Source organism: Zeugodacus cucurbitae, chromosome 6 (genome assembly GCF_028554725.1).
Source record: "Zeugodacus cucurbitae isolate PBARC_wt_2022May chromosome 6, idZeuCucr1.2, whole genome shotgun sequence".
Classification (NCBI taxonomy): domain Eukaryota; kingdom Metazoa; phylum Arthropoda; class Insecta; order Diptera; family Tephritidae; genus Zeugodacus; species Zeugodacus cucurbitae.
The window spans coordinates 24718298-24733157 of NC_071671.1; the positions used below are offsets into that span (position 1 = coordinate 24718298).

The 14860-nt window shown below is 34.0% G+C and overlaps 1 protein-coding gene across 10 annotated transcripts in view; it reads right to left on the minus strand.

The window, feature by feature from the left end:
- LOC105210682 (uncharacterized) overlaps nt 1-14860 on the minus strand; it is a 33924-nt gene that overhangs the window by 8298 nt on the left and 10766 nt on the right. The window contains exons 1-2 of one of the 10 annotated variants that reach the window (XM_054233027.1): nt 9016-9199; nt 1200-1756 (exon numbers count right to left, since the gene is read on the minus strand). The exons of 1 other annotated variant lie outside the window; for it this stretch is intronic. In XM_054233027.1, the coding sequence (XP_054089002.1) occupies nt 1200-1389 (190 nt within the window). In that variant the 5' untranslated portion in view covers nt 1390-1756; nt 9016-9199. Of the gene's footprint in view, nt 1-1199; nt 1757-8387; nt 8550-8570; nt 8819-8945; nt 9200-14860 lie in introns of those variants that run through there. 8 more of the 10 variants (XM_054233031.1, XM_054233029.1, XM_011181780.3 and 5 more) reach the window with 8 other exon arrangements.

The following is a 14860-nucleotide window of genomic DNA, read 5'->3' on the forward strand; positions in this document are numbered from 1 at the left end:
AGTGAATTATTATATTTTTAATGACCTCATCATATCTTTTATTAGAGTTTGAATATAAAGGCCTGGTAAAAACAAGGAAAGGAAATGGAATTACAATTCAGCGATTAACAATATGGCACTTCGGTTAGAGAGATATTTGTTTTTCCGGTTCTAAAATAAATAGTTTTTATTTGGGCTATGAACTGAAAATAACTATAACTATTCGCCAGTCTGGAATATGTCTCGGCTAGAGATCTTAATCGGCTAACACAGTGAGTATTAACAGTTGTTGTTGATTAATGATCCGAAGTTGATTATCATTAGCATCCAAGTGCGCTCGGGTTACGTAGACCTAGCTACAACCGAAACAAGCAGTAATTCGCTTTATACTGTCCAAACGGTTAGCACATGCACCGAGGCTCTCCATTACGTGGTTTAATATTCGAATTTAGGAAGAATAAATCTTGTTCGTTTTGGTTCGTTATGAAAATGATTACTAACCGAGTACCGAAGTTGAGTACGGTTATGGATAGTACTCGAATCAGATTGAAAGATTGATTTGATCCGTGTTTTTGTTATCCAAGCTAATACCACTGGATGATATCCTGTCTTGAGACACTTTCTATATGACTATCTATAGAATTCATAGCTTTTGTAAAATAAGTGAAACAATACAAAAGCTTCTCCCCTAAAACAGCAGTAATTATGCATAAATTCTGCGGGAATTGATACTAATTACTATTTTAAATAATCATAATTATTTGGAGAGCCGATTTTGTATAATTTTTGTTTATGTTTCTATATCTAAACAGACTAATCTTAAAAATATTACGTATTAGTACAGCTAATATGCGTTTATATGCAAAATGTTAATTATCTGCGCGTTAAATGAGTATGCTAGACACACATAGAGGATGGAAGACTAAAAACCTAAAAAAAAAAATAATGAAAAAAGTGCAATTTAGCGATCCGCTTGCGAACCCAAATCACTACGGGTGCGTCAGTGTGTAAGTCGAGTTAATTGTGCTGTGAACGAATGTAAGATTCTTTTGATCTAAAGAATTTGAGACGATTTTCTGTTTCTAAATTTTGGAAAAAAGGTAATGATTTTTTTTTAATTTTTTTTTAATTTAACCAATTTATCGAATTTTATTTCAAAAAGCGAACATATTGCAGAATGGTGCAGCTCTAACAACAACAACATTTATGCATACGCCTACCTTCCCCCACATCCATGCCCGGGCGACTGGGTGCAAAGAACAAATGCGTCCGATAATGGATCTCCTCCTGTTGGGCGCCCATGTCGCGTGAGCGTTTCGTGCGATTCGCCTTCGGTTGCAGCTTACTGCCGCCGCCACCAGACTTTCCACCTCCACCTTCGCGAAAATGCTTGCGAAACATTAAATTCATTTTGAGTGCTTTGTGGTTGTTGGTTTAATATATTTTTTTAATTATGCCAAGTAGTTGTTGTATGAGTGTTTGTGTAAATACGTTGTTGTTGTAGTATTAAAAAAAAAAAATGGTGTGACGTGGCGTATGAGTAACCTATGATTATCCGTGCGATTTCATTCGTTCACAGTTGTTAATGTTTTTGGTGACAATAACGGAGTTGTTTTTGTTTTTATTATTATTGTTTTTGTTATTGTAGTTGTTCTTTGTTTGGTGTTTGGCTGTTGTTGTCGTTCACGGACAATTTTCCAGTTTTATAAATACTGCAGCATTGCGTGTGTTTGTTGTTGTAGAATATTTTGTTTAACAGTAAATGCAAGTATCTAATCTAGTAGTTTATAATCCAAAATTGTTATTTTTATATATTTTTTTATTGTAATTTAATTTTTTTTAAATATGGCAACCACAGACAATGAATTTTAATTTCACGCAAAATGCCGCCTAATTTAGCTGAAAAAGCAGCAAATAATTGCAGCCAATTAAATTCAACACAAATGCATCTCATTTCAATAGTCACCAGCAACAACAATGCTGGCGACCGAGAATTGCCCACAGCGTCAAAGTGGCATTCAACCAACGCTGCTGCCTAACTGTTGCCAGCAAACAGGCACGTGGCGTAGAGTAAAAAAGAGAGATAGGGAAGGAGAGAAGGAGGTAGAAACACAGGGGACACTAAAAGGCAGCTTGATGCATGGCGCAAAACTTTACGTGCACGCTTGGGAAAAGTAAACAACAACTAAAGAACTAAAGCGACAACAACAACATAGTAAAAGTAGACACTAAAGACCGGCAAGTGGGCGCTGTAGGCACCATTAATCACACAAGTGAGGCAAACGGACACTCAAACCACACAGATTCGCGGTAGAATGCCATATCTACCGCCGCTATTTCCCACTCACACTCACACCCACACTCTCTCTATTCTCTTTCTCACACTCACTCTTTCATGCATTCATTGACTCGTCCACCCACTCATTTCCCTACTCAGCTACCCACACTCACTCAAACTCACCCTCACTCTCTTGCTCAATTACAATCAATATTTAGCCCGCGGCGGATATAGCAAATTTCCGCTTTAACGGTAATGTTAGAGCGGAACTAACAAATTGGCACATTTGAGCGGCGTCGTCGGTACGCCTGCAGACACGCAATCTTAGCACGCGTATGCATTTGCGATAAATTGCTAGCTTTTTTTTGCCTGTTTACTCCGCAATTATACAATGTTATTTGTTTCTAATTTGTTTTTGTTTTTTCCTTTCCTGCGCCTTTCCTTGCTTTTGCCATAAGAGTAGTGTTGCCACTCGAGATTTTTATCCAGTGTTATGTTTTTAGTAATGTAACGCAATCCATTTTAATTACTCTGAGCATGTGCATGTTGGTTCAACGCTTAGGGAAGGGTGTGTGAATTGACTCCCACAACTATACTACATATACGCATACGCACCCTGTAAGAAAACTTGATGGTATGGAATTGGATTCGGTCTGGCGAAACATGGTGACCTCTATAGCAGTGGCTGTTAACTAGAAGGAGAGTACTTTGTACTGTTACAATACAAGCAAAAACTCACATCCTGGGACAGCTGTAAGGCTGGAAACCTAACGAGGACTATGAAACGTTATATCATTATCTATGCGAGGTTCTACTTTAACTGGATATCTTCATACTTTCTTCCTTCCGAAACTGATTTGCGACGTCTAGCAGTCTATTACCAAGTAAGGGAAATGCACTAAGTGAGCAAATGTGAGCAAAGTCACAGGGCATATAGAGAGGTTCTTCTTTTTACCGTATATAACATTATATAATATATCATTCAAACATCTGAATGTAGAAAGCGACTTCTATATCCGGCATTATCTCAATTTTAATGAGTGAAACCCAGCATTCAATGTACTATACAGTTGATCTCCTTTTTGCACGGTTAACTGGGACAGGAAATTACTCGTGTAACAAACCGTGCAAAAAAAATCAAATTTTTATATAAAACTCACTATTGGGACCAATTTAAGAAAAAAATCGTGCAAAAAATAGAAAACGTGTAAAAAAGATCTAATTTTACATGAAAATCTATCTATTCGTACAGTGAGAATTTTCACTGTTGTTGTTGTTATAGACTTTTCTGGTATTGTATGTATGTACATATTACTGTTAGAAGGAACAAACAACAACTATTCTGGGGATGGTAAAAAAATAATAATTTTCAAAGTTCCGTCATTAATCGCTGTGTCTTCTTTTTTCTTACTTCTTCATACAGCTTAATTTTTTAGTTTAAACCTAATTTAGAATTTATTAAATTCTATTAACAGCAATAGATTTATGACGTATTGACGTAAGGAATTTTGATTTTATTGCAAAAATGTATACAATTAAAATAAAAAATCCGTGTAAAAAAAGTAAAACCGTGTAAAAATGGTAACTGGGAAGTGTTCAAAAACACCGTGTAAAAAAAACCGTGCAAAAATAAACCGTGTAAAAAGGAGATCAACTGTATAGTCAAAGTATAAAGTACTTCTACCATCTTATAAAATCATTCCTACGGGTCATATGTCTGAGTATATCCATATGTAGACATTGACGAGCACATACGTTGCAGTTCCATACCGAAAACATGTGGATGTGAGTATTGCATTTGGTTGTTGGTGGTTATCAACAAGTAAACAAAGAATGCCATGATTTATGCAGATCAAAGCTTTTGTACTATTGAAATTGGGTTTTGTGGTTTTATGGTTTTATGGCGCACAAAAAAGGCGAGGCGAGTAAAACTATGACAATGAAAAAAGAAGCGTGTCAAAATTTTTGATTTATGAACTTGAGCTTAAAGGATTGAGACTGTAACATGTTTTATTATTTATTATGGAAGTTTATTGAATTTTTTTCACATATTTTTTACATACCATGATATTTTGTGAGGTTGGAATAGCGCTGATAATAAAAAAATATATATGGAGGGTATCCAAACTACAAAGTGTTCCTATCTTGGGAGAGTCTAGTTGAAACAACACTGCTTTAAGATCGATAGTAGTTTGTTTGGAGATAAAATGACATGTGACAAGAGACTAAGATATTTTGGAGGAACTTCTCTTCCACAGCCAAGATAAAATACTACTCTATCATAGATCGTCTCAATCAAGAGCTCGTAGCGAAAATGGTGTCAGATATATTCAAGACTGAGTTCATACTGTAAATGTTTGGTTCTGAAAACGACTAATTTGACTCATATCCATCGAGCAAAGTATAAGTGGAATTTACTTAATACCTCCGACGAATTCTTTCTTGTAAAATCTAATATAACTGTTAAATATTTACATATTTTAAGGAGAAATATTATTAAATATTATATATAGTACACGTCATCTCTGGAAACGGCGAGAGTATGTAGACTGTATATGTATGTATGTACAATTTTATTGGTTTACTAAAATTTTAGTGCTTTGCGACAAAAATACGTCAGCAGTCCATATATTTTACAGCTAATTAAGTTAGAGGCAAAATAGCGACCAATTAAATGCAGTCCAAACATTGCGGTCTTTAAATTCAATTTTCTTTCTTTCGACGAATATTCCAATTGCGTCTACAAACAATAACAATGAGGCAAAAGCGTCAAGAAACTCAAATTGAAAGCAAAAACAATTCAAAAATACAACCAATTTAAATATGTAGGCACAAAAGAAAAGAAAAGAAATTTAAATATTTTGCTATGCACATACTCGGTGCATACATATGTATATAAGTACATATGTATATGTATAATATAAATGCGTACGAAAAATTGTATAAAAATGAAAATGGCACTTGAAAAATCGCATTGTGACCAAAATAGAAAAGCCAACACGCTAACACCACGCGCAAAAAAAAATATTTTTAATTTTTTCAATTAAATTTTTAATGGAGAGAAATTTTTAACACGTACTCGTAGAATGCGTATTTTACGAATTAAAAAGGTTGAAATTACAAAAAAAAGTTGTAAAAGATCTTATCTTTCATGCATTTTTTTCTTTAAACAATTTTTAAATCAATTGTATATTTCAAGAAAATATCGTATGAAATTTTTGTATGCAGTTATATATCTTAAGTTTTTTTTACAAAAATCGTAGCTTTATTTGATAATAATAAAGCAAATTTTACTGTACTAGCAGTTATCAATTACAATGTCCAAGTACTGATACGAAAGTACTGATATGTCAACTAGCTATAAGACGTATCTACTTTTTTTTAAGTTTATATACAACAACTTTGCTTCCGCCGTTTTCCAATAGGTGTCTCTAGGGTCAAGCACTAGTCGATTAAATCGATTAAATCGTTTTATATCGATCTTGGACATTAACCCAACAAAATATTTGTAGAGATCTGTTTGCATTCCAAACTTATTCTCAACTGAAAAATGTCACTTTTTGAGCCGAATCTCGACATTTGCACGGAATACGCATAAAAACTAAGTGATTATACATTCGGTAAAGTAAAGCTTTTTGAATTATATTACAAGTTATAATTTGGCAAACTTCTAATGCTGCAACAACAAAAAGTACCACAAATATAAAGCAAATGCATAGGTAATTATATTACATAATACCACCCACCAGCTTTCGGATGCGAAATGGCGCATAAGCGAATGTGCAAAATATTCCTTTGCCCATTACATGAGAAAACAATTTCATTTATTTGTACATATGTATAAATATTATATATATAGTTGAACGTCCATAAACTTCCTTAACTCGAACTCTTGAATTGGCAATAGAAGTCCAATTTCATTCAAATTTCCTTCCATAAATCGAACTTTTCGAACAGGGCATAATACAAAAATTTGAATTTTAAAAGAGTCCCTATATCGTTTGGAATCGTACAAAAAATATGATTTGACGCTCAGGGATTGCATAAATCATGTAACAAAGGCATAGGATACAGACGTCAAGAGCCAAACAATAGCAAACTGCAACAAACACAATTACAGATTACAGGTTTTATCGTCTGTACATAAAACTTTGTGCAAAGTAAATAAATAAAACCGTGTATAAATCTATATTTTATAGCTTAATGGAGAGATTCTATAACTCGAAGTCTCTCTAACTAGAAGGTTTTTTGTGGAGTAAAGTGATTCGAGTTAGGGTAGTTCAACTGTGTATACATTTAATATTTTTGTAAACTTAATTTTTATTATTAATTGTTTTTGTTTTGATTAGGCGTATTCAGCTTGTGGAGAAAATATAGGTATATCTATATTTTATTTTTTTAACATTAAAATTGTTAAAGTTAAGTTTATATAAAATCAATTTATAAAAATAAACGATATTAATTTAATCCTATTATTTTATTCTAATAATTGTTTTAATTTATTTTTTTCATTTGGAAATATTTTAATTAATTCAAGAAAAATTTCATTTTGAAGAATTTCTCTTTAATTCTTGTATTTTTATTTTATCAAATTTTATTAATTTTTATTTATATTATTTTATTAAAAAATATTACTTTTTTCATTTTCTTTTCGTTATTAATGTTTATGGAATTCCCTCCGTTTATAAACAGCATTTTTTACATTTTAATTTTCACGTAGATGTTTTCTTAATAAAAATTATTTTAAAACAAGTAAGGAAGGGCTAAGTTCGGGTGTAACCGAACATTTTATACTCCCGCAATTTATTTATTTAACTTTATTTATATTATATAATACACAATTTGACCCACATATTCGCCATATATATTGTATAAAGTCCATTGAAAGTTGGAAACCATAATATTAGGTTAGAAGCACCGAGGTCCTCGTGTTCGATATATGGGGCCTTAAAAACCTATGGTCCGATTTCGGCGATTTTTAGAATGGGGCTGCCACACTATAAAGGTAGTATTTGTGCAAAGTTCTGCACCGATATCTTCCCTAGTGCTTACTTTATTTATTGTAATGTAAACGATTCAGATCGTCTTCAAAGTTCTGGTATATAGGAAGTAGGCGTGGTTGTGAAGCGATTTGGCCAATTTTCAGAACATATCATTGGGATGTGAGGAAACTATTACAAACCAAGTTTCATTGAAATCGGTAGAGTAGTTTCTGAGATATGGTTTTTGACCCATAAGTGGGCAACGCCACGCCCATTTTCCATTTTGTAAAAAAATCTGAGTGCAGCTTTCGTCTGCCATTTCTTATGTGAAATTTAGTGTTTCTGACGTTTCTCGTTAGTGAGTTAACCCACTTTTAGTAATTTTCAACCTAACTTTTGTATGGGAGGTGAGCGTGGTTATGATCCGATTTCTTCCATTTTTGGACTGTATTAGGAAGTGGCTAAAAAAAAACGACTGCAGAAAGTTTGGTATCGGTGCAGAACTTTGCACTTTGCACAAATACTATGTTAATAGTGTGGCAGCTCCATTCTAAAAATCGCCGAAATCGGACCATAGGTTTTTAAGACCCCATATATCGAACACGAGGACCTCGGTGCTTCTAACCTAATATTATGGTTTCCAACTTTCAATGGACTTTATACAATATATATGACGAATATGTGGGTCAAATTGTGTATTATATAATATAAATAAAGTTAAATAAATAAATTGCGAGAGTATAAAATGTTCGGTTACACCCGAACTTAGCCCTTCCTTACTTGTTTTTTTTTAATTTGCTCCATATACCAAGTTTTATTTTTCTTTAGCTATTGTTTAATATTTTGTTAAAACTTTTCCACATAAAAGGTATAATTTTAGTTGTATATATTTATACATATTTTGTTATTTTTTATAATTATTATTTTCATATGTATATTTATATATTTTATTAATTATTTCTTTGTGTTGTTCTAACAATAATATAATGATTATTTGCTTATTTGCATATTTTTATTGCTTGCTAATTTGTATGTTGGTGTCTAAGTATAATATATCATATTTATTAATGTTATATTTGTTGTTGTTGTTTTTTGGTTTTGTTTCTGCATTTTAATGACATAACAAACACACAAGAATGTATACATACAGATAGATAGTTATACATAAATCAATTTTTTTTTTTTAATATCAAACAGGCGGACGGATAGAAGAAGCGGTGTGGATAAGAGTGGCGAGTAGAGAATAGTCAAATCTCAACTATGTACAGTGCTAAACTAATAGGATTTGTTTTTGCAATTGAATGGGTTTGTCAGCCTTTCTTCTTTATTACTATGCCACACGCGAACTATAGTTGACATTTATGCAATTATCCCGTTTGTATACTCGTATATATTGTTTAGTATTAATGAATTTTATTTCCGTATTATGCAATTAAACGCTATTTTTATCACTTGCAAACACATTTATGCTGATTTATAACTTGTTTTCCCAAATGTCACATAAATTTCTCGGAACGTCACACATAAAATTCTGCACTCAAACACTAAATACACTAGTTTCACTGAAAATTTTGCAGAATTCAATTCTATATTCAAATCAAGCGAAGCGAAACACCAAAACAATTATGCCCAGCGCATCACACTGCCTCTATATATTATATGTATGTATGTAGCAAACATTCGTAAAATTGTCGCGCGTCACCGACTTTGTCAAAGGTCTGCCATTGACACTCGCGTGCGTACGCCTTGAAAATTTTCTATTTTATAAATACACACGCCCGTCTTGTTTCGCTTGTGTGTGTCCGCTACGTCTGGCCCAAAACGAATGAAATGCCCAAACGACCGAAATGTTGTTGAAGAAAGATCATTCGAAAATCTGGCTAAATTCTTCGAAGTGCCGTGCAGAGCACTTGGCATGAAACTGTCACAGCTGATCGTGGCGGTAGCTGCCTGCGAGTGTGGACAAACAGCCGACGAGTAGCGCGAGACGCTTGACGTAGCTGATCGAGCAAACGAAAGAGCGTTGTGGTTTTTCATATGTCTTATTTGATTTTATTTTATTCTCATTTTTTACTCTATTTTATTTTCTTGTTGTGTTTTTTCTTTGTAGATTCAATGCTGAAAGTATAATAATTAACAATATCAAAATGAGTGAAATGTTACTCATACGACACGTATGTCTATTGAGAATCACTTAAATTATTTTTAATAACAGATTTGTATGTATGTACACGTTAGTAGTTGGTTTTGTTATTTACTGCGAATATCTAAGTTATAAAAAAATTGAGTTTATAAAATCAGGGTCATCTGCATCTGATAATCAGGGTAGCGATGAGAAGTATTATATATTTTTTTCTCATAAAATAGCATTTCCTAAAATCTCACAAGCTCCAAAGTTCTACTGGCTCAACAATTGGACCGTCTGTAGGCCACTGGTTTTTAAAATATGTCGTTGGAAGATTTGAGTCTTAGTCACACATTTGTTTCAGTTCATGTCATCTAATACGTATATTGTTGTAATCTTTTAGAGGCAAACTAGCTTCACGAAGGAAATATTACAGAATTCGAAATCATTCCAGGTTCACAGCTCAAGAATAACTGCCGTAAATGTTCTCAAAAATAACGGTAGATAATTTCTGAAGTAAAGCTTTAGTTGTCGTATAAATAAAAATGAGTCATCACCCGTTACAACGAACCATGAAATATTTGTACATCAACGATCTATCAATGCATTAGGATACACCTAATCTGGGCGGCGGGACATAAGTGATAGGCAGGGAATGAACTAGCAGACGAATTAGCCCGATCGCAGCAGGAACACGACTAGGTACTGAACCATTCTTGGCAGTTGGACCACACACGATCAAGGAGACGTTCCGGATGGAGAAGCGAACGAAACGAGAAAGACCCTGGCATTGCATTACTACAGACGAAAAGGCTACTGGGCTATATAATACCAAATGGTTTAAGATTCTAACAAACCTCCCAAGTAGTAAACTCAGGATAATAGTTGGACTCTATCCTGGGGACTGAAAGCTCAATAAACACTTATGGAATAGTTTTTTGGGGCTTTCATTTCCTACCGAGGAGCGCATCCACTTCCTTAATCACAGGTCAGAATGCTGGCTAATGAAGTTGCTGTAGATTTCATGAGAGGACGCAATAGACAAAAGTTCGAAGTGTAATCTTCAAATTAAATATATCTTTCCATCTATATCAACGTCATCTCATCGTGGCTTGTTAATAGTGACATCTACATCGGTAAAGTTTACAGAAAAGAGCGGTAGGTAGGGATATGTTATTATTCGATCGAACTCTGTATTTATTATTTTTATTATTACCACAGACACACTACATTTTCAGACAATAATATCAAACCTCTTTGGAATATATTTCTTTAACTTTTCTGTATGTATCTTATCATAAATCCTTAAATTACTTGTTGATTAAGAAAATGGTCGTTGAATACCAAGCCAAAAGGATTAAACTGAAGTCCCTTTTTTTTTGTTTTCCCGGGATTTATCCAATACATAATTGTGGCGCTCCCTGCTTCACTGGATCCGGATCTCATATAAATATCAGTGAAGACAGCAAGGACTAATATTATATCAAACACTATTCTATCTGTCTATCTGTAATAATTTAATCTCGAAGAACGAACAAAATCGGAGATCTCACTTTTTCCACAATAAAAAATAATCGTCAAAAAAGAGGAAAAAGAAAACATTTCGATTGCATTGAATTCAAAAAGTAGAAAGAAATGTTCAAAATCTAAAAATATAAACATAAATTACTAATCAATTTTATTTTATTTGTGGACTCTGTTCTCTTAATTTTAATTGTCACTTTCTCATTTGTTTGGGCTTAACGACTACACTAAAAGTCGACGACTGCATTTATTTGTCGTTAATGTCGTGATATTTTTTTATTATCTCCTTGTACCGATAGCGTCAATACCCATAGTAAACATATCAGCACACACACATTTATATACGAGCATATGCGAATACAAAATCACATGTACAGCCACTTGCTAAGTTACGCTGGCAATTCGTGCCGTTGTTTGTTTACCTCGACTTTTTAAGGTCGCTCGCAGAAGACAAGGACATCGATTTAAGGTAAGTAAATAAAAGTGAACATACACACTCTATCGTGCATAGAATTCTGTGTACTAATGCAGATGTGCACCTTCACATATGTTGCCTGGCACAAGCGCCGGAAAGTATGCCTCTCTGCTTCAACTGCTATCTGTTTGTTTATTTGTCGCTTTGGTTCGCAGGGGCAAGGGCGGCGTCGTCATGCATAAGCATTAGCCACTTATATTGGAATGCTTTGCCGGCGAAATGTTAATTGAGTGTTTCACTAATGTAAATTTGTTGTTTGAGTTCTTATTTGTACCTGTTTTCGTATACTTTTTTACTTATTTATTTTTAGAAAGTAGTCGATGTTCGTTGAAAATAAAATGCAAATGGTGTATTAATAAAATTTACAAGCATTTTCCAAGCTGTTATAGACCAAAAGGTAATTTCAAGCTGATTTGAATGAAAAAACAACGGAGTATTAACATTAGAATGAATTAGAATGATGAAGGTTACTCATACGCCACGTCATACTCACTAATTTCATTAAGGTAATTTAATTCCTTGGTAAGATTTAGTAATAGGATGAAGTAAAACGGTTTTTTTTCGCTATGAGAGATAAAAAGAAGTCGAATTTTGAGTCTATGCTCTGTACAAATTATGTAGAAAGTCTGATATTATCATCAATAATTCCCAGGTGCAGCTTATTGCTAAATTGCTTAAAAAAGTTTTTAATCCCCACTCTTACATTTTTTAAAGTAGTTTTTAGACAACATTGATTATTATCTAGATGACTCATATGTAGCTAAAACTTCCACTTTAGCTCAGCTTTAGAGAAACCTGTAAACAGATATCAATGAAATAGTTGAACAACATGCTTCCTTGCCTACAAGTACCACAAAACGAATTTAAAAACACCTCATTCCATATTTTCCAAATATTAACTACTTAATGATTGTATTTCGAATGCGTGGTTCTCTAACAAGTGGCTTTATAACGAGAGATCACATAATGAATTGCCATGTAAAATGTGGTTCAATAATGAATGATTCTCTAACTTTTGACTCTGTAACTTGTGCTAGTTCAATAATGAGTTCTTCTCAGGCCTGATATATTTTGAAGCCCTGGCTTTCATTCTTCAGAACAGTTTTCAATAAATTTGGTTAAAATTTAAAATTGGGTTTAAAATTATTACATACAAAGAACTTCGATTAGTAAGCGGTTTCGAGTGTCACCTGTTCAAGAAGTTTGGGAAGACCTTTATGATCAAGTCTGTCAGCTATGGTAGCTATATGGTCAGACTTTTAAGCAACTTCCCTCATTAAAGTCCGATTTACGTCCCCCATTTTATGTCCAGTCAAATAATTGCATTACAGTAATTCATTTGGGGAACCATCCAATAAGCGTATATCTATACTAATATTATAAAGAGGAAAGGTTTGATTTTTTGTTTGTTTGTCTCGAATAGGCCCCGAAACTACTGTAAAGATTTTAAAAATTCTTTCAATAAAAAAAAATAGGGTTCCTTACCAAAACTCCGATAATATAAAAAAAATACCAAAAAACTTTCTTTAATCGCGAATGCGGCAAAAACGATTAAAGATATGACATATCATATCTCCAACTATTATAGTTTTGTCACAATTAGCGATTTTATATAAAAAATTAATTGAAATACCACACTTGAAAAGGCTCTTTATTTGTACCTTAGTATAAATCCTTAATAAATGATTTATTTAAGATCGCTTCAAAACCTTCATATAACTTTTGGAATTATTAGATTCTGACATTCCATTCAAAAGATATCACGAGTTAAAAAATTTGAAAAATATCCGCCGAGAACGGCCAAAACGATCTGGCTAATTTGAGTCTTGAAATATTCGTGGAAGGCCAGAAAAAGATTAGAAAGTGAGTAAATATGGAAAAATTGCGAGGAAGATAATAATAAGAGAATTTTATTCGAGTTGACAAGAAAAATATAAAAAGAGAAAGCAAAAAATAATATTTTGAAGGTTGTCATTGTTGCTTTGTTACTCTCGCAATTTATTGATGAAATTTTATTAAGATAACACACAATTTGACCTATATATTCGGCATAGAGTCCAATATAAAATCATCGTATATAGTATATGAGGACCGATGTAATACCAGAACCAATTACACTAAATTTCACCACCAATTTGGCACCTGTTAGTAAGCAAACAATTACTCCTAAATTGTAAATGAACGAAACACCAATCGGCAAAATCGCCAAAAATAGCGCTTTAACGAAGATTTTCCAAATATTAAAGAAGTCGCTGGAGGTACTGCACAGAATTTTAAAAGATCTTGATTGTCGATGAACGTTTTTGGTGGAGCCAGGATTCTGTTAGCAGGCGATTTACGCCAGCCTCTTCCAATTATTCCTGGATCAACTGTTACTGACGGGCTAATCGCATCATTTAATTTGTGGCGACACAACTAACATATGAGTGTTTTTCCAACAATATCAAATTGCGATTGTAGAAGCAGTTGGCAGTTGACACCTCGATGGATTAGTAGCATTTCCAATAGATTTCTGTCACTTCATTGACTCGAAAGAGAAGTTTTCCTGACATGAAACCTCAATATGATAACCATAAATGACTGATTGAATGACCTATATTGGTGGTAAAAAAAGATATCGATGATCTTAATGTGACAATTTCGGTGCAAGAGAGTTGACACAGCTACAAACCAGGATGACGTAGTCAATTAGCCCAAACTATTTAAAATTGCCTGCACTTTGCAATTAAAAGTAGTGTGAGTTGTCATCATGCTGCGTAACATAAATCAGCCTCGAGTAATCAATATCGTCGCCGAAGCCAAGATTGGACCAACTTACTTTAATGAATACCTTAGCCACAAAAACGTGTATATTTGTCGTAGAAACCGCCTTAAGCGATTATAGCCGAATCCACCAGAGCGCGCCACTCGTTCCTCCTTTTTGCTTTTTGGCGCCAACTGGAAACACCAAGTGAAGCCAGGTCACTTTGCACTTGGTCTTTCCACCGGAGTGGAGGTCGTCCTCTTCCTCGGCTTCCTCCAGCGGGTACTGCATCGAACACTTTCAGAGCTGGAGTGTTTTCATCCATTCGTTCAACATGACCTAGCCAGCGTAGCCGCTGTCTTTTTATTCGCTGAACTATGTCAATGTCGTCGTATAAACCGTACAGCTCATCGTTCCATCGTCTGCGGTAATCGCCGTTGCCAATGTTTAGAGGACCATAAATCTTGCGCAAAACCTTTCTCTCGAAAACCCCAAGAGTCGTCTCATCGGATGTTGTCATCGTCCACGCTTCAGCGCCTCATTCACCACCAGACCCATACGCTTCGCTTCTTTATCTAGTCTGGAAAACGCAGAACAAACGGCGCGGTTGTTGCTTCCGATGATATCAATATCATCGGCATACGCCAGGAGCTGTACACTCTTGTAGAAGATTGTACCCTCTCTATTTAGTTCTGCAGCTCGTATTATTTTTTCCAGTAATAGATTGAAGAAGTCGCACGATAGTGAGTCACCC